The sequence below is a fragment of the Oncorhynchus masou genome, chromosome 13, assembly GCF_036934945.1.
Source record: "Oncorhynchus masou masou isolate Uvic2021 chromosome 13, UVic_Omas_1.1, whole genome shotgun sequence".
Lineage (NCBI taxonomy): Eukaryota > Metazoa > Chordata > Actinopteri > Salmoniformes > Salmonidae > Oncorhynchus > Oncorhynchus masou.
In genome coordinates, this window is record NC_088224.1 from 66273262 (window position 1) to 66294432 (window position 21171).

Consider the following 21171-nt stretch of genomic DNA (forward strand, 5'->3'; position numbering starts at 1 on the left):
GTGAGGGAGTTTGTTCCACCATTGGGGGGCCAGAGCAGCGAACAGTTTTGACTGGGCTGAGCGGGAACTGTACTTCCTCAGTGGTAGGGAGGCGAGCAGGCCAGAGGTGGATGAACGCAGTGCCCTTGTTTGGGTGTAGGGCCTGATCAGAGCCTGGAGGTACTGGGGTGCCGTTCCCCTCACAGCTCCGTAGGCAAGCACCATGGTCTTGTAGCGGATGCGAGCTTCAACTGGAAGCCAGTGGAGAGAGCGGAGGAGCGGGGTGACGTGAGAGAACTTGGGAAGGTTGAACACCAGACGGGCTGCGGCGTTCTAGATGAGTTGTAGGGGTTTAATGGCACAGGCAGGGAGCCCAGCCAACAGCGAGTTGCAGTAATCCAGACGGGAGATGACAAGTGCCTGGATTAGGACCTGTGCCGCTTCCTGTGTGAGGCAGGGTCGTACTTTGCGGATGTTGTAGAGCATGAACCTACAGGAACGGGCCACCGCCTTGATGTTAGTTGAGAACGACAGGGTGTTGTCCAGGATCACGCCAAGGTTCTTAGCGCTCTGGGAGGAGGACACAATGGAGTTGTCAACCGTGATGGCGAGATCATGGAACGGGCAGTCCTTCCCCGGGAGGAGGAGCAGCTCCGTCTTGTCGAGGTTCAGCTTGAGGTGGTGATCCGTCATCCACACTGATATGTCTGCCAGACATGCAGAGATGCGATTCGCCACCTGGTCATCAGAAGGGGGAAAGGAGAAGATTAATTGTGTGTCGTCTGCATAGCAATGATAGGAGAGACCATGTGAGGTTATGACAGAGCCAAGTGACTTGGTGTATAGCGAGAATAGGAGAGGGCCTAGAACAGAGCCCTGGGGGACACCAGTGGTGAGAGCGCGTGGCGAGGAGACAGATTCTCGCCACGCCACCTGGTAGGAGCGACCTGTCAGGTAGGACGCAATCCAAGCGTGGGCCGCGCCGGAGATGCCCAACTCGGAGAGGGTGGAGAGGAGGATCTGATGGTTCACAGTATCGAAGGCAGCCGATAGGTCTAGAAGGATGAGAGCAGAGGAGAGAGAGTTAGCTTTAGCAGTGCGGAGCGCCTCCGTGATACAGCAGTCTCAGTTGAATGACTAGTCTTGAAACCTGACTGATTAGGATCAAGAAGGTCATTCTGAGAGAGATAGCGGGAGAGCTGGCCAAGGACGGCACGTTCAAGAGTTTTGGAGAGAAAAGAAAGAAGGGATACTGGTCTGTAGTTGTGACATCGGAGGGATCGAGTGTAGGTTTTTTCAGAAGGGGTGCAACTCTCGCTCTCTTGAAGACGGAAGGGACGTAGCCAGCGGTCAGGGATGAGTTGATGAGCGAGGTGAGGTAAGGGAGAAGGTCTCCGGAAATGGTCTGGAGAAGAGAGGAGGGGATAGGGTCAAGCGGGCAGGTTGTTGGGCGGCCGGCCGTCACAAGAAGCGAGATTTCATCTGGAGAGAGAGGGGAGAAAGAGGTCAGAGCACAGGGTAGGGCAGTGTGAGCAGAACCAGCGGTGTCGTTTGACTTAGCAAACGAGGATCGGATGTCGTCGACCTTCTTTTCAAAATGGTTGACGAAGTCATCTGCAGAGAGGGGGGAGGGGGAGGAGGATTCAGGAGGGAGGAGAAGGTGGCAAAGAGCTTCCTAGGGTTAGAGGCAGATGCTTGGATTTTAGATTGGTAGAAAGTGGCTTTAGCAGCAGAGACAGAGGAGGAAAATGTAGAGAGGAGGGAGTGAAAGGATGCCAGGTCCGCAGGGAGGCGAGTTTTCCTCCACACACACACCAAGCTATGGAGCAGCACTCCGGACCAGCACCAGTGATGGTGGAAAGAGTTGCTAGTTGCGTATCGCAATATTATTTTGGATGAAATAACAATACTTTGACTCCAAGTATCGATTTGTTTCCAAGTATAGCTGGTTAGCGTCAGCTAGCGCTAGTCTGCTGTACCTGCGCAAAAACGCGAGTATTTTTCATCTTATAGCTTGTTCTCCATCCTTTTAAAATAGTAAGCCAGCATGTCTTCAGCACTTTTATTTCCATCACTGATTTAACTCATTTTCTCACTCTCTCTTGTCTCCATCGTAGTAAAATCGCACTATCAAATACATATTAATACATATTGTATCGGCAGCTCGGTGTTGGGATAATATCATGAGGCCCCTGGCCAGCACACTAGCGCCCTGTCACCATCCCCACTGCGACAAAAAAATGTGTACATTTCACAAATCAAATATCTTATTGGTCACATGCGCCTAATACAACAGGTGAAGATCTGACAGTGAAATGCTTACTTACAAGCCCTTAACCAACAATGCTTTAGGAAGATCATTATGATTTTTTTGACATAAGTGTTAAGTAAAAAATAGAAAATCAAAGTAACGAATAATTATAACAGCAGTAACATAACAAGTGAGGCTATATACATGGGGTACCGGTACAATGTGCGGGGCCACCGGTTAGTTGAGGTAATATGTACTTGTAGGTAGAGTTAAACTGACTAAGACACTCTTATCCAGAGCGACTTCTTAGTGAGTTAATTTTACATGGTGATGTTGACAGCAGGAGAAACCATCCTCAGTGTTTTCCATTCAGGCCTGGCTGCTTTAAAAGAGCTGTACATCTACTGCACTCCTATAGCTAGCTCTTTAAACCACCTCATCATGGCTGGCCTCCTATTATACATGAACTCCTCCATTTACCAACTGTGCCCATCTGCTTGGACTGTAGCTGCATAGACAAACCTTGTTTCAAATGGTCACATTGATCAATCCATATATGTTGTGTTTGATACAATCGAGGCTGAATTTGGTAATACCTTAGATTAATCAGGATCAATTTCTCAGTAAATATTTAATATGGTCATAGCAGTGATGTCATCTTGTAGTTTGTGTGTCTTATTAATTAAACCCATTCTCTCTTTCTGTCCAACAGGACATACAAGAGTGGTTCAGGAGTAAACAACAGAAGAACAGAACTGTTTCTGAAAGAGCATGAACACCTGAGAAAGTAAGAACGAACACACACACACACCGCTCCTGACTTTGACTCTAAATGACCAGATTACTTCGCAATATCATCTTGCAATATTCTCCAAGTACCCATACTGCCATCTCACAATTATTCAGTCAAGCTTTTTCTGAAATTCTTACAAGCAAGTTGGCTTTTTGCTTCTGGTAATTCCAAGTACAGTGTCGTTGCTGTTCCCAGAGCAGTTATCATAGCTGTATCAGTTCTCAGAGGAGCTGCTACTTCCCAGGAACCAGACCAATTGCAGTCTGCTGAGCAGCACAGTGCTGGGATAACTCATGTTGATGGGCCCAGTTAGGCATTTTGAATAACTCTAAAATGATCTCCCTGCTCTTGCTGTTTGCTTGCTAAGCACTGCTTAAACACTTCTTCCCCCAACAAGACAGATGAGAAGCTGTTAGAGTTTTTCATTTTAAAGATAGAGCTCGGGGTAAGGATGTTTTGGTGTATAAATCAGCGTGTGTCATCTTGATTCACTGGCATTTCTGGCTATTTTTTTCCCCGTAGACAGCAACTTGGCTGCTTAAGTTAATGATCTGTTTAAATGAAATGTAAGAGAATAAAATAGATTTAAGGTAAAAGCAATGTTGGCCTAATAATTCATAAATAAATAAAAAAATTCCTGTATTATTCTTCCATTGAAATATCAAGGCGATAACTCCTAAAGGTCAAACTCCACCACACACTCAGTCATAGCACAACTATACATTTGAGTTCAGTAAGGTTATTCTCATTCAGTCAGACCATAAACGCCACACAGTGCAACACAGCAATAGAACTGTCATTCTATCATTTACCTCAACTTGAATGGACTGGCATGGCGCTCTGATTTTCAAGGGTTAATTATTTGTTCACCTCTGTGTTGGCGTGTGGCGCGCAGAGGTGTTAGAGACAGCCCATTCAACCTCACACAGGGTATCAGCATGGTGTAAAGACAGAGACCTACACATTAACTACAGCGTTACATGTGTCATGGCCAGTGTCAGGAGGGAGACATTGCAAACCATGGCTACACTAAAGAATTGGCCCCCAAATAGCAGTTTCTACAGATACACCCCAAACCTCCATTCATTAGAAGAAACCATCTGACTGTTCTGTCACAAAATGGCTGTCGTGTCTGTGACTCATTAATGACATGCTGTTTTATCAAATCGATTACCTAATGTTTAATTGATTACGTGATTGAATTAAATCATGCAACAATTAACTCATTAATAACCTAGGGCACCGTGGAGACGTTTATTTAAGGAGTTCCGTCTTCCGAATGAACTCTTAGCGATCTAAAGATCTTACATTTCAGTCATTAATTATTCTTTACCTTCTCATCTGAGCGTCGTAAAATTCTTTATCTGCATGAACCCTAGTTTCCATTATCAGCAATATACAAATTGGCTTAATTATTTATTTACTAACTAAATAATCACAGAAATGCATAACAAACCAACAGTAGATATTGGTTACTAACAATGATAGAGAAGTCCCTAGTGGGCTAAGCCGATATGACGTCTTGGTAGACAAAGGAAAGGGGTGGGGACTGAGAGAACGGGAGAGACCAAATGGATTCACGACAAACAGAATAACCTATTCATTGAAATGCTAATCCATTGCACATGAACGGCCGCTCATTCGAGAATAATTGAAATGTATATGTTTGTCTTCTCTGTTGGAATCCTTGATCGTCCTGTAGGGTTCATCAGTCTCAGGTTCACTTTCCCAGAAGTCACGATGTCTTTCGTGGTTGTAGTTGGTACCATTCGGAAATATTCTCATAGATAGATGCTTCCGCAGTAATTTCAAGCTGCAGACTAGTAATTATGTCTAAGATCTGCTCTTATTCTGTAGTGATCGATAGTCTGAGTTGAACCATTTCCAGCCATGTAGCCAATGTTCCACGTGGTATGGTCTTGTCCTTTGGTAGTGTTGTAGTGCCAACTATTTCAACATGTCGCATCCGCTGCATGTTTTCTAGTCTTAGAAATTCAACCATTTGCAACCTTAGCTAACACCGGGGTTTGGTGATCTTAACAAATGGAGACGTCCAGCTTACCGTGGGTCTCTCTGGCATGAAATGTACATTTTGTCACGGGTGGTTTTACACACTTCAGAGAAAAGGGCCGGTCCATAACGCCGACGTCATGTCTATGCTCTCGTGGGCGTGGTTACTGACTTGGTTAACTTTATATGAAAACCCATTTTTTCTCATTTAGAAGGTTAACATCACATTACATCTTTTCACAAATGGTTTCATTTTTAATCACATACATTTCACAATATTTAGATGTAAACCTGACAGCTGGGAAATGTACACATTAAGAGATACTGTTATGTGTGTTTCCTGTCCTTCTTGAGATCACGACATCACCAAACGAAACACACTCGTCATAACTGTCCTTTGTGTCCACGGAACGTTCCCACATTCTCAGAAGTACAGATGTTTCATTCCCCCATTTTGGGGATTCGTAGTTTGGCCAAGTCTAGTTCTTTGTTCTCTTGCTCTACACACTGCATGTCCAAAGGAATTTACGACCTGTCATTAAACTGTGGCGAGAGAGGAACTTCTGTTAGTGTAATTTTTGTTTTTCACTTTTGTGTTATCTACTTCACTTTCGTTGGCAATGTTAACATATGTTCCCCATGCCAATAAAGCCCCTTGAAATGAAATGGGGTGGGGGTGCCTATGATACCCCCAGGGCACATCATGACAGCTGAATGGTATTTTTCCAGTCACTGCACTGAATGTGCTCATTCAAGTACAGTACATGACCAAAAGTATGTGGACACATGCTCGTCGAAAATCTCATTCCAAAATCATTGGCATTAATATGGAGTTGGTCCCCCCCCTTTGCTTCTATAACACCCTCCACTCTTCTGGGAAGGTTTTCCACTAGATGTTGGAACATTGCTGCAGGGACTTGCTTCCATTCACCCTTGCGCATTAGTGAGGTCGGCCGCTGGTGTTGGGCGATTAAGCCTGGCTCGCAGTTGGCTTTCCAATTCATCCCAAAGGTTTTCAATGGGGTTGAGGTCAGGGCTCTGTGCAGGCCAGTCAAGTTCTTCCACACCGATCTCGACAAACCATTTCTGTATGGACCTCGCTTTGTGCACGGGGGCATTGCCATGCTGAAACGTGAACAGTTGCCACAAAGTTAGAAGTACAGAATCATCTAGAACAGTGGTCACCAACTTTTTCTGAGTCAAGATCACTTTCTGAGTCAAAATGCATGCCGAGATCTACTGTTCAGATTTGTTTTTATCATGACTTTAAAAACATAAGCCTATGCAACATAAACCAATTAAAAACAGTACTGTAGCAATGCGTTTTGTGCAGTAAGCTATAGGCCCAATATATTATCACCGCATATTGGCTTTGCTTAAATTTACCTGCCAATGCATTGTTTGGGACATTTTTTTAAAATTTGATTTTAAAAATTGAGGTAGGCTATATGATCACACCAGTAATAGATCCATTGTACGTGTGAGGCACAGCTGAGTGAGCAAACATTTAAATAATTTGCTTTTTATTTTACTGGGCTGATGGTGCCTGCATCTGATGGTCAGTTGCAGCAGAGAGAAGAGAGGAGAATGAGGGTCCCCCTCTCAACATCCCTTCACTCAACCTTTCCTCCACTGATGCTGACCAAAAAGGACACCATCTTCCAGCTGATGGTGAAATGCGAGTCACACCGCATTATTTCTGCCTCATGCACAAATTTGTTGTTTCTGCTATGAACAGAGAAAGTGAAATATTCTGGGATATTAAGACTCAAGCCACTAATAATAACAACGCAAGCCTATAGATAGTTTCCTACTCATTCATTACTGCTGCACTGCTTGTTGTAGTGCTGAGTGGAAATAGGAAGAAGGCGCATTTTATGGCGTATAAAAGTGTTGACAGTGCTGAGTACGAAACATAACTCACTTATAAAAACAGCAGCTCTTTTCTGTATTTGTTGGCAGTCTCTCTCTAATCATGGTTTTAAACATTTTGAAATATCACAATCAATTTTGCCGTAGCTTTCTTTTATGCCTGCTACGTTACTGCAGACTCGGTCATCTGAGCAATCTGATTGGCCAGCGGTGGCATAGTGCACTTGGATTTCCTCTCCAGGCCCACCGGGAAGGTAGAGTTTGTGCAGAATTGTTTGGCGACCGCCTAGAAATGCCTTGGAGATCAACAAGTCGATCGCGATCAACCGGTTGCTGACCTCTGATCTAGAATGTCATTGTATGCTGTAGCTTTAAGATTTCCATTCACTGGAACTAAGTGACCTCGCCGAACCATGAAAACAGCCTCAGACCATTATTCCTCCTCCACCAAACTTTACATTTGGCTCTATGCATTCAGGCAGGTAGTGTTCCCCTGGCATCCGTAAAACTCAGATTCGTCCGTCGGACTGCAAGATGGTGAAGCGTGATTCATCACTCCAGAGAACTCATTTCCACTGCTCCAGAGTCCAATGGCAGTGAGTTTTACACCACTCCAGCCGACGCTTGACATTGCGCATGGTGATCTTAGGCTTGTTTGTGGCTGCTCGACCATGGAAACCCATTTCATGCAACTCCTGACAAACAGTTCTTGTGCTGACGTTGCTTCCAGAGGCAGTTTGGAACTCAGTTGCAACACTCACTACCGAGGTCAGATGAAGTGCTTCAGCAGTTGGCGGTCCCTTTCTGTGAGCTTGTGTGGCCTACCACTTCGGGCTGAGCCGTTGTTGCTCCTAGATGTTTCCACTTTACAATAACAGCACTTAAAATTGACCGTGGCAGCTCTAGCAGGGCAGAATTTTGACAAACTGACTTGTTAGAAAGATGGCGTTCTATGAAGGTGCCACGTTGAAAGTCACTGAGCTCTTCAGTAAGGCCATTCTACTGCCAATGTTTGTCGATGGAGATTGCATAGCTGTTTGCTTGATTTTATACACCTGTCAGCATCGGTTGTGGCTGAAATGGCTGAATCCACTAATTTTGAAGGTGTGTCCACATATTTTTGAATATCACGTGTACCTCTGTGTAATTTCATAGTGAAGTTGGTGTAAGGGGACCCATGGTTTTTGTGTATCTTTCAGCAGTTGCCTCGGACGGTAGGGCCCACTTCTCAGCATTGATATCACCAGCATTACATTCTGTGTGCTGTTTACTTTAGTACCAAAGGAATCCTTACAAAACACTGTGCTGGTGGAAGACCTGTTTGACTGGGTTTTATTTATTCAGGTGCTGCTGATGCAGGTTTAGGTTCTGTTTGTGAAGCAGTCAATTTCCCCCTCTGTGGATGAAAGAGAAGGACCATGAAAATAACTGCTGGTGCAGAACATTAAAGCCATACAAAACCCCTACAAACACATTACCCTGTACTAGCAGCCTATTGTAGTGTACATTTAATGTGATTTAACAATACAAGACAGTAAGTAGGTCATGGGGACAGCTGCTCAGTGTTTATTTTTCAATCTCAGGTTAACATTATACGAAAGGCAGAACTGCAGCATTTGAAATGCTATAGATGTGCAAAATAATTTATAATATCCTTTGTCAATGTCACAGCTGCATAGTGCCTATGCTGTTATTATTGCCCTCATTACATTGAGAAAAGATGGCACGTAGAGTTGGTCTAGTTCTCAGTATCGCAATGCTTTTGTAGAGGACCTTGGTTGGTTTCGAAACCTGTCCTAGACCAATCCCCAGAACCTGTCTTTTAAGAGAGGAGGCTATCTGTAATCTGAGTCATATCTATGCCAGCTCAGACATGCAATACAATCTAGGAAAGTTTGGTCATATTTGCTGTCGCGGTATGGGTACACAGCCTCAACCACATGACAAGCTGGGAGCAACACAATATGATGTTAACCACAGGAGATAACAGAGAGGACTTTCCCCTACTATACCAATGACTGAGGAGAGGAGAGTGAGCTGGAGCTTAGTGGGCTTGATTCTATTACCTTAGATCTATTGTATTAAAGAGAGGGCAGGAAAGGGGGATGGAGGAAAGAAGGGTTGAAATGTGTTACTGGCTGCTGTGGTAATTTCCTATAGCGGTTTAGAGACACAAGATGCCAAAGGAAGAAAGGCTACCCATCAAGGTTTGCAGCTCTGCTGCGTTGACCATTGGAAATGTTTGGGAGGTAGGGTGTGTGTTTGCGTGCCCAGTTTCCCGTGGTCAGGAAAAACTCCTTGTCCTAAGTACACTGCTTTACAGGAGGTAAACCTTACCTTGGCAGATGAACATGGACACACACAATCCTCATGCCCAGGCCAGAAATGCAGAGGCTGTGTTTTGAAGAACACTTGGAAGAGCACTGTCCCTACAGGAGGTATATTTTTTTTATTCATTTCTAACTCCAAATTCAATATTGTTAACCTGTGTACAGATACACTGTTTGTATTTTATTATGGCTCCCCATTAGCTGCTCCCAAGGCAGCAGCTACTGTCCTGGGGTCCAGCAAAATGAAGGCAGTTATACAATTTTAAAAACATTACAATACATGTGTGCTCCAGAGTGGTGCAGCGGTCTAAGACACTGCATCACAGTGTTAGAGGTGTCACTACAGACCCTGGTTCGATTCCAGGCTGTATCACAACCGGCTGTATTTGGGAGTCTCATAGGGTGGTGCACAATTGGCCCAACGTCATTCGGGGTAGACAGTCATTGTAAATAAGAATTTGTTCTTAACTGATTTGCCTCGTTAAATAAATGTAAGGTTAAATACTACCACATATCTACAGCACAAAGTCCATGTGTACGTGTGTGTGTAGTGCGTATGTTATCGTGTGTGTATGTCTGTGCCTATGTTTGTGTTGCTTCACAGTCCCTGCTGTTCCATAAAGTGTTTTTTAAAATAACATTTTACTGCTTGCATGAGTTACTTGATGTGGAATAGAATTCCATGCAGTCATGGCTCTATGTAGTACTGTGCCATAGTCTGTCCTGGATTTGGGGACTTTGAAGAGACCTATGGTGACATGTCTTGTGGGGTATGCATTGGAGGTCGACCGGTTGGTCGGCAGGGCATTTTTGGACGCCGATTATGGCCGATTACATTGCACTCCACGCGATTGCGTGGCAGGCTGACCACCTGTTACGCGAGTGCAGCAAGGAGCCAAGGTAAGTTGTTGGCTAGCATTAAACTTATCTTATAAAAAACAATCAATCTTAACATAATTACTTGTTAACTACACATGGTTGATGATATTACTAGTTTAACTAGCTTGTCCTGCGTTGCAAATAATCAATGCGGTGATTGTTAATTTCTTATCAAATCACAGCCCACTTTGCCAAATGGGGTGATTTAATAAGTGCATTTGTGAAAAAAGCATTGCACCAATGTGTACCTAACCATGAACATCAATGTTGTTCTTAAAATCAATACACAAGTATATATTTTTAAACCTGCATATTTAGTTAAAAGAAAGTCATGTTAGCAGGCAATATTAACTAGGGAAATCGTGTCACTTCTCTTGCGTTCTGTGCAAGCAGAGGCAGAGCAGAGCAAACAGTTTGGGCCGCCTGGCTCGTTGTGAGCTGTGTGAAGACCCTTTTTTCCTAACAAACACCGTAATTAATTTGCCAGAATTGTACATAATTATGACATAACATTGAAGGTGGTACAATGTAACAGCAATATTTAGACTGGATGCCACCCGTTTGATAAAATACTGGACGGTTCCGTATTTCACAAAGAATAAACGTTGTTTCGAAATTATAGTTTCTGAAATTATAGTTTCCGAATTTGACCATATTAATGACCTTTGTATTCCTGTGTGTTTTATATTATAATTAAGTCTATGATTTGATAGAGCAGTCTGATTGAGCGGTGGTAGGAAGCAGCAGGCTCGTAAGCATTCATTCAAACAGCACTTTCCCTGCATTTGCCAGCAGCACTTCGCAATGCTTGAAACACAGCGCTTTTTATGACTTCAAGCCTATCAACTCCCGAGATTCGGCTGGCAATACTACAGTGCCTATAAGAACATCCAATAGTCAAAAGTATATGAAATACAAATGGTATAGATAGAAATAGTCCTATAATTCCTATGACTACAACCTAAAACATCTTACCTGGGAATATTAAAGACTCATGTTAAAAGGAACAACCAGCTTTCATAAGTTCTCATGTTCTGAGCAAGGAACTTAAACGTTAGCTTTTTTACATGGCACATATTGCACTTTTACTTTCTTCTCCAACACTGTGTTGTTGCATTATTTAAACCAAATTGAACATGTTTCATTATTTATTTGAGACTAAATAGATTTTATTGATGTATTATATTAAGTTAAAATAAGTGTTCATTCAGTATTGTTGTAATTGTCATTGTTACATATAGAGTGGGGAGAACAAGTATTTGATACACTGCCGATTTTGCAGGTTTTCCTACTTACAAAGCATGTAGAGGTCTGTAATTTTTATCATAGGTACACTTCAACTGTGAGAGACGGAATCTAAAACAAAAATCCAGAAAATCACATTGTATGATTTTTAAGTAATTAATTTGCATTTTATTGCATGACATAAATATTTGATAACCTACCAACCAGTAAGAATTCCGGATCTCACAGACCTGTTAGTTTTTGTTTAAGAAGCCCTCCAGTTCTCCACTCATTACCTGTATTAACTGCACCTGTTTGAATCAAACAGACTCCAACCTCTCCACAATGGCCAAGACAAATCAAATCAAATCATCAAATCAAATTGTATTTGTCACATACACGTGGTTAGCAGATGTTAATGCGAGTGTAGCGAAATGCTTGTGCTTCTAGTTCCGACAATGCAGTAATAACCAAGTAATCTAACTAACAATTCCAAAACTACTGTCTTATACACACAAGTGGAAGGGGATATATGAATGAGTGATGGTACAGAGCAGCATAGGCAAGATACAGTAGATGGTATCGAGTACAGTATATACATATGATATGAGTATGTAAACAAAGTGGCATAGTTAAAGTGGCTAGTGATACATGTATTACATAAAGATGCAGTAGATGATATTGAGTACAGTATATACTTATACATATGAGATGAATAATGTAGGGTATGTAAACATTATATTAGGTAGCATTGTTTAAAGTGGCTAGTGATATATTTTACTTTTCCCATCAATTCCCATTATTAAAGTGGCTGGAGTTGAGTCCGTGTGTTGGCAGCAGCCACTCAATGTTAGTGGTGGCTGTTTAACAGTCTGATGGCCTTTAGATAGAAGCTGTTTTTCAGTCTCTCGGTCCCAGCTTTGATACACCTGTACTGACCTCGCCTTCTGGATGATAGCGGGGTGAACAGGCAGTGGCTCGGGTGATTGTTGTCCTTGATGATCTTTATGGCCTTCCTGTAACATCGGGTGGTGTAGGTGTCCTGGAGGGCAGGTAGTTTGCCCCCGGTGATGCGTTGTGCAGACCTCACTACCCTCTGGAGAGCCTTACGGTTGTGGGCGGAGCAGTTGCCGTACCAGGCGGTGATACAGCCCGCTAGGATGCTCTCGATTGTGCATCTGTAGAAGTTTGTGAGTGCTTTTGGTGACAAGCCGAATTTCTTCAGCCTCCTGAGGTTGAAGAGGCGCTGCTGCGCCTTCACGATGCTGTCTGTGTGGGTGGACCAATTCAGTTTGTCTGTGATGTGTATGCCGAGGAACTTAAAACTGTTCCATCGATGTGGATAGGGGGGTGTTCCCTCTGCTATTTACTGAAGTCCACAATCATCTCCTTAGTTTCGTTGACGTTGAGTGTGAGGTTATTTTCCTGACACCACACTCCGAGGGCCCTCACCTCCTCCCTGTAGGCCGTCTCGTCGTTGTTGGTAATCAAGCTTACCACTGTTGTGTCGTCCGCAGACTTGATGATTGAGTTGGAGGCGTGTGTGGCCACGCAGTCATGGGTGAACAGGGAGTACAGGAGAGGGCTCAGAACGCACCCTTGTGGAGCCCCAGTGTTGAGGATCAGCGGGGTGGAGATGTTGTTGACTACATTCACCACCTGGGGGCGGCCCGTCAGGAAATCCAGTACCCAGTTGCACAGGGCGGGGTCAAGACCCAGGGTCTTGAGCTTGATGACGAGCTTGGAGGGTACTATGGTGTTAAATGCCGAGCTGTAGTCGGTGAACAGCATTCTCACCAGAGAGTTATGTAAGGACATCAGGGATAAAATTGTAGACCTGCACAAGGCTGGGATGGGCTACAAGACAATAGGCAAGCAGCTTGGTGAGAAGGCAACAACTGTTGGTGCAATTATTAGGAAATGGAAGAAGTTCAAGATGATGGTCCATCACCCTCGGTCTGGGGCTCCATGCAAGGTCTCACCTCGTGGGGGCATCAATGATCATGAGGAAGGTGAGGGATCAGCCCAGAACTACACGGCAGGACCTGGTCAATGACCTGAAGAGAGCTGGGACCACAGTCTCAAAGAAAACCATTAGTAACACACGACGCCGTCATGGATCAAAATCCTGCAGCGCACTCAAGGTCCCCCTGCTCAAGCCAGCGCATGTCAAGGCCCGTCTGAAGTTTGCCAGTGACCATCTGGATGATCCAGAGGAGGAATGGGAGAAGGTCATGTGGTCTGATGAGACAAAAATAGAGCTTTTTGGTCTAAACTCCACTCGCTGTGTTTGGAGGAGGAAGAAGGATGAGTACAACCCCAAGAACACCATCCCAACTGTGAAGCATGGAGGTGGAAACATCATTCTTTGGGGATGCTTTTCTGCCAAGGGGACAGGACGACTGCACCATATTGGGGGGAGGATGGATGGGGCCATGTATTGCGAAATCTTGGACAATAACCTCCTTCCCTCATAAAAGAACATTGAAGATGGGTCGTGGCTGGGTCTTCCAGCATGACAACGACATGAAACACACAGCCAGGGCAACTAAGTAGTGGCTCCGTAAGAGGCATCTCAAGGTCCTGGAGTGGCCAAGCCAGTCTCCAGACCTGAACCCAATAGAAATCTTTGGAGGGAGCTGAAAGTCCGTATTGCCCAGCGACAGCCCTGAAACCTGAAGGATCTGGAGAAGGTCTTATGGAGGAGTGGGCCAAAATCCCTGCTGCAGTGTGTGCAAACCTGGTCAAGAACTACAGGAAACATATGATCTCTGTAATTGCAAACAAAGGTTTCTGTACCAAATATTATGTTCTGATTTTCTGATGTATCAAATACTTATGTCATGCAATAAAATGCAAATTAATTACTTAAAAATCATACAATGTGATTTTCTGGATTTTTGTTTTTGTCTCTCACAGTTGAAGTGTACTACCTATGATAAAAATACAGACCTCTACATGCTTTGTAAGTAGGAAACACTGCCAATTTTGCAGGTTATCAAATACTTGTTCTCTCTTGTTCTCTCCACTGTGTGTATAATATACATATGTGTGTGTGTGTGTGTACACACACACACACACGCCGATTCTAACTTGAGTAACGTGACTACAAAATATCTCAAAAGTTACCTGTAAACTTTGCCGAAACATTTCAAACTACTTTTGTAAAACAACTTTAGGTATTTTTTAAAAAGTAAATAATGAATCAAATTGAAGACGGGATGATCTGTGTTCAATACAGGAGGAAAACAAAACTGTAGCTAGCTTTCAGGTCACGCGCCTCTAAGAAAGAGTCCTCTTCACTCTAGCCTCATTCTAAACAGTGCTACTTCTTCATTACACAAAGGAAAAACCTCAACCAATTTCTAGACTGTTGACATCCAGTGGAAGCGGTAGGAACTGCAAGAAGGTCCCTTTAGAGACGTGGATTCCCAATGAAAACCCATTGAAAAGAGTGACCTGAAAAGAAAATCTGAATGGTTTGTCCTCGGGGTGCCAAATAAGTTCTGTTTTAATCACAGACATGATTCAAACAGTTTTAGAAACTTCAGTGTGTTTTCTATCCAATACTACTAATAATATGCAGATATTAGCATCTGGGACAGAGTAGCAGGCAGTTTACTCTGGGCACCTTATTCATCCAAGCTACTCAATACTGCCCCCCTGTCACCAAGAAGTTAAGGAGAAGTTTCTCTAAAGTTACATGCATAACACTTGTATTTTCATCAACATTTATAATGAGTATTTCTGTAAATTGATGTGGCTCTCTGCAAAATCACTGCATGTTTTGGAACTACTGAACATAACACGCCAATGTAAAATTAGGTTTTTGGATATAAATATGCACTTTATCGAACAAAACATACATGTATTGTGTAACATGAAGTCCTATGAGTGTCGCCTGATGAAGATCATCAAAGGTTAGTGATTAATTTTATCTCCTTGTGCTTTTTGTGACTCTGGTTGGAAAAATGGCTGGGTTTTTCTGTGACTTGGTGGTGACCTAACATATTCGTTTGTGGAACCTTCGCTCTAAGAAATTCTTGAAATCCGACAATGTGGCTGGATCAACGAGAATTTTATCTTTAAAATGGTGCCTAATACTTGTATGTTTGAGAAATTTTGATTTGTGAGATTTCTGTTGATTTGTATTTGGCACCCTGCAATTTTATTGGCTGTTGGCGAGGGGTTCCTCTAGTGGAACGTGGTTCCCAGACAGGTTAAATGTTTTGGTACTACTATTGGAGAGCCCTTTGTCTACACCCATTCAGCATTGTTCACCCCCTCTTAAGCCTTAGCCCCACCCATCTCTTTAAGGGTTGATCCGTGCGTTCTGGGTTGACCCCAGCTACTTCCAGACATCTGAGAGAACAGCCCACTGAACATTATTCGCCCCAGCAGAGCTGGTTTGGCTGTTATGTTGTTGTGGCTGCTGCCAACATACTGACTCAACTCCAGCCACTTTAATAATGGAAATTGATGTAAAAAATGTATCACTAGCCACTTTAAACAATGCCACTTAATATGTTTACATACCCTACATTACTCATCTCATATGTATACAGTGGGGCAAAAAAGTATTTAGTCAGCCACCAATTGTGCAAGTTCTCCCACTTAAAAAGATGAGTTGTCTGTAATTTTCATCATAGGTACACTTCAACTATGACAGACAAAATGAGAGAAAAAAAATCCAGAAAATCACATTGTAGGATTTTTAATGAATTTATTTGCAAATTATGGTGGAAAATAAGTATTTGGTCAATAACAAAAGTTTATCTCAACACTACTGACGATGCGCTCCCCAAATTTCACCACGCTCACTGTTCATTAACTCTTGGAAGTGCTTGCACAAAGGATAGTAACATCTCATCCTGTGTTCTTGGAATCTATACCCTTTGTTGGCAATGACAGAGGTCAAACGTTTTCTGTAAGTCTTCACAAGGTTTTCACACACTTGCTGGTATTTTTGCTCATTCCTCCATGCAGATCTCCTCTAGAGCAGTGACGTTTTGGGGCTGTTGCTGGGCAACACAGACTTTCAACTCCCTCAAGATTTTCTATGGGGTTGAGATCTGGAGACTGGCAACGCCACTCCTTTGTTGCCCGGGCAGTATGTTTGAGATCATTGTCATGCTGAAAGACTCAGCCACGTTTCACTTTCAATGCCCTTGCTGATGGAAGGAGGTTTTCACTCAAAATCTCACGATACTTGGCCCCATTCATTCTTTCCTTTACACGGATCAGTCGTCCTGGTCCTTTTGCAGAAAAACAGCCCCACAGCATGATGTTTCCACCCCCATGCTTCACAGTAGGTATGGTGTTCTTTGGATGCAACTCAGCATTCTTTGTCCTCCAAACACGACGAGTTGAGTTTTTACCCAAAAGTTATATTTTGCTTTCATCTGACCATATGACATTCTCCCAATATTCTTCTGGATCATCCAAATGCTCTCTAGCAAACTTCAGACGGGCCTGGACATGTACTGGCTTAAGCAAGGGGACACGTCTGGCACTGCAGAATTTGAGTCCCTGGCGGCGTAGCGTGTTACAGATTGTATGCTTTGTACCTTGGGTCCCAGCCTTCTGCAGGTCATTCACTAGGTCCCCCCGTGTGGTTCTGGGATTTTTGCTCACCGTTCTTGTGATCATTTTGACCCCACGGGGTGAGATCTTGCGTGGAGCCCCAGATCGAGGGAGATTATCAGTGGTCTTGTATGTCTTCCATTTCCTAATAATTGCTCCCACAGTTGATTTCTTCAAACCAAGCTGCTTACCTATTGCAGATTCATTCTTCCCAGCCTGGTGCAGGTCTACAATTTTGTTTCTGGTGTCCTTTGACAGCTCTTTGGTCTTGGCCATAGTGGAATTTGGAGTGTGACTGTTTGAGGTTGTGGACAGGTGTCTTTTATACTGATAACAAGTTCAAACAGGTGTCATTAATACAGGTAACGAGTGGAGGACAGAGGAGCCTCTTAAAGAAGAAGTTACAGGTCTGTGAGAGCCAGAAATCTTGCTTGTTTGTAGGTGACCAAATACTTATTTTCCACCATAATTTGAAAATAAATTCATTAAAAATCCTACTGTGATTTTTCTGGATTTTTTTCTCATTTTGTCTGTCATAGTTGAAGTGTACCTATGATGAAAATTACAGGCCTCATCTTTTTAAGTGGGAGAACTTGCACAATTGGTGGCTGACTAAATACTCTTGTCTCCTTCCTGAGCGGTATGATGGTATGATGGCAGCGTAGTCACATGGTGTTTATACTTGTGTACTATTGTTTGTACAGATGAACGTGGTACCTTCAGGCATTTGGAAGTTGCTCACAATGATGAACCAGACTTGTGGAGGTCTACTATTTTTCTGAGGTCTTGGCTGATTTATTTTGATTCTCCCATGGTGTCAAGCAAAGAGGCACTGAGTTTGATGGTAGGCCTTGAAATACATCCACAGGTACACCTCCAATAGGCTAATTGACATAATTTGAGTCAATCAGAAGCTTCTAAAGCATGACATCAATTTATGGAATTTTCCAAGCTGTTTAAATGCACAGTCAACTTAGTGTATGTAAACTTCTGACCCACTGGAATTGTGATACTGTGAAACAATCTGTCGAAACAATTGTTGGAAAAATGACTTGTGTCATGCAGAAAGTAGATGTCCTAACCGACTTGCCAAAAAACTATAGTTTGTTAACAAGAAATTTGTGGAGTGGTTGAAAAACAAGTTTTAATGACTCCAACCTAAGTGTATGTAAACTTCCGACTTCAACTGTACGTTTTTCCAGCAGCAGACAAGTTATATTTGCATGATGTTGCATAAATCATCATTACTGTTTTGTTTCATTCATGTGACAGACCAATACCTCACAAGACTTATTTTCTCTAAGCTGAGACCTTAAAACTGAGACCTTTTGTTCTCAAAACAAGGTCTGGGCGTACTGATAAGTGAGGATTCGTTCAATCAGTCACTTGCATGAACACAGAAATTGGTTATTAGAGCAGCACATGAATAGAACATAGAAATTAGTTATAAGAAAAGCACATGTGTAAAATGTCCATCACAATATCACATACATTTATCAAGCATTTCACACAGATACTGACTGTTAGCACTTGGTGGTCTATTGCGACTTCCCACCAGAATGGGCTTTAGGTGAACCAGATGAACCTGTAGCCATATTACTTCAACATTATTTAAAATGAGATCCTATCTAAGCTTTACAGGAATGTGGTTCTGAATATAAACGGTCACACCTCCACCTTTTGGAATTTCTGTATTTTCTGTAGGTCTAATAACCATGTATTGCTACCACTGTATCATCAAATGTATTATCTAAGTGAGTTTCAGAGATTGTCAGAATATGAATCATCTGATACTAGCAAATAATTGATTTCATGAACCTTATTAACTTGTTTATTTATGTTAGTGCAGGGTGAACTACAAACAGTGGACTTCCTACTAGGGCATACCACCTCAGTGCTACCAGTATCACTCTGGTTCATAGGCATATGATTACTGCATACAACAGCTGTAGGATCAGCAGAGGCATTCAGGGCAGTTAAAGGGACAAATTAAGTTACTTACATTGTCTTCCAACGCCCCTGGGATAATGTACATTTGCTGAAGCATTATGACAACTTAGCGACACAATGGTAGGGATTAACCGAGCTGGGCTTGGGTCATCGATAAGTCATTGTCTCATTGATAAGTCATTGTCTCAAAGCAGCCTTATAATGCTGTGAAAGGATCCAGGAACCTAAATGATTTGGGTGGATCCCATCCTGCTTTATAATATGAGCTTTGTTTCCAGAAAGTATCTAAATTGTCAAATGTTACACCCACAGAGCTGTCTTGTAGCCAGTTATGGCGGGATACAAGTTCAAAAGGACAAACCACAATATTTCATTGACGAACAGACTAAATGAATGGGCCCCATATGAAAACACACAGAACATAAAATACTTCCTGGTACGCCTGCTTGGTGTCACTGTGAGAAATATTATTGACAATTCTCCACTGTCCCATTTGAAATCATTAGTATTTGTGAATGGTGAAGAAGCCTAGTTTTGGATATGGGATACTCATTGATTGGAAGGGGATCTGAAAACACTATAGGCCTTTTATCGAAGGTTGTAGCATATACAACTATGTTAAAATCAGACAACAGCCCATGTAATAACTATTAAGACACATCCATGTTGTAATCAGATCTGGATATAAGGTGACTGGCTGTGTGAAGTTGGAGAGTGGACTTATCCCTGTGTACCAAAATGGCTAGGGGAACTCTTGTGACATGTTTTCTCTTCTGCTATGTTACTCCCTTGTTCCCTCTCTCTCAGGGAGGAGGAGGATGGGGCGGCAGGTGTGAGGGATAGTCTGTTGTCCCTAAGGAGAACATTTGTTTAATCAGGTTTGGCTGGGGCCTTGGAAGTGTGTTGTGCCGTATTGTTTAAGTCTTTGTCTCTCGCCGACACATGCACGCTCTTACTGTCTCACTCATGCGCTCTTTCCATTACATCCTTTCTCGTTTTCTCTCTCCCCTTTCCCCTCCCTCTCCGTCTGTGAAGAGAAGGTCATGATTCAATGAGAGGAAAGGAGGAGCATGCTGCAGGACCAATCAGTCCAGAGTGACTGGAACTGATGTTGGTTGTGGTTTTGCTGATTGCAGCTCTCTTACAGATTTTTTCGCTTTCTCACTCTGTTCTCCCTCCCTCCCTCTACTCCTTTCCTTTTCTCCTGCTTTCTTTCTCTGCTTTTCTGTTTCCAGCCAGTTAATCATCCATCCCTGGCCATTTCAGTCTAGCATCCAGCAGAATCCTGTACTGCTTGAAGACATAACATGTTCCTATTAGTGATGTGCTGTTTGAGACCGAGGCAAAGGATCCAGTCCTCTTTTCTATTGGGATGTAACCTTCTCAGGGATGGATAATGTTGAGGTAATTTCCACACTAAATCAGTGTCTCAGTCCGTAGCGGCTGGGGACAGAAGAAGCCAAGATGGCTGGGGGTAGGGCTGTGGCGGTCTTAACTTCGTCAGCCGGTGATCAAGAAAATAACTTAAGCAAATAACTGACGGTCTAACAGTAATTGACCTCTCATTTAGCATCACTTGGCCTCCACACAGCCTACAAGCCACTGATGCAGACCTTTGGAACATCTACATTTTAAGTGTAATGAATCCATGTAAAATGGCCTACACCTTCACAATAAATTCTTTATTTATTTTATAGGTCTAAAGAAGCATGATATGAAGAAAATGTAGTCGAGTTCAGAAGAAAAGAATAGCAAAATGGCCAAATGGCTGTGGGCTCCACTAGTTCATTTGACAAGATTTGCTTAGAATTCCTTGGCATTATTTTTAGTATGAACACAGCTGAATAAAATAGAAAGGATATTTTCTCAATGATTTGAGGGAGTGTGCACATGGTGGCTATTCTGTGTTGAGTGGTTAACAAAGAAACAGGTCCTCCTATATGCTTCATTTAGACTTAATTATGTAACTTTAGTTGTGATACATACATTGGGCTATACTGTGTTTTAATTTTTTTAAATACATTCTAAAGCTGCATGATGTGATTCTAATGATGATTTGAAAAGCCTATTTACAGTGACTAAACGATCATGTGGCATTTGACTGCCATCATGACTCGTGATGCCTGTGTGGCAGTAATATGGTCACCGTAACAGCCCTAGCTGGGGCCTACAGGCCAATGACTCAGCACTCAGTTTTTCAATGAAAGTGGAGACTTTGCAATGAGAGATTCTCCTTCCTGCTCTCTTGTTCACTTTCTGTCATTGATGCTCTCTCTCCCACTGGCAAATGAATGTCTGCA

General features: G+C 42.8%; 1 protein-coding gene across 2 annotated transcripts in view; it reads left to right on the plus strand.

Moving 5' to 3' along the window:
- LOC135552863 (Golgi SNAP receptor complex member 1-like) overlaps window positions 1-21171 on the plus strand; it is a 57358-nt gene that overhangs the window by 6608 nt on the left and 29579 nt on the right. For both annotated transcript variants that reach the window (XM_064984775.1, XM_064984776.1), the window contains exon 6: window positions 2943-3017. In XM_064984775.1, coding sequence (XP_064840847.1) covers window positions 2943-3017 — 75 coding nt within the window. The remainder of the gene's footprint in view (window positions 1-2942; window positions 3018-21171) is intronic.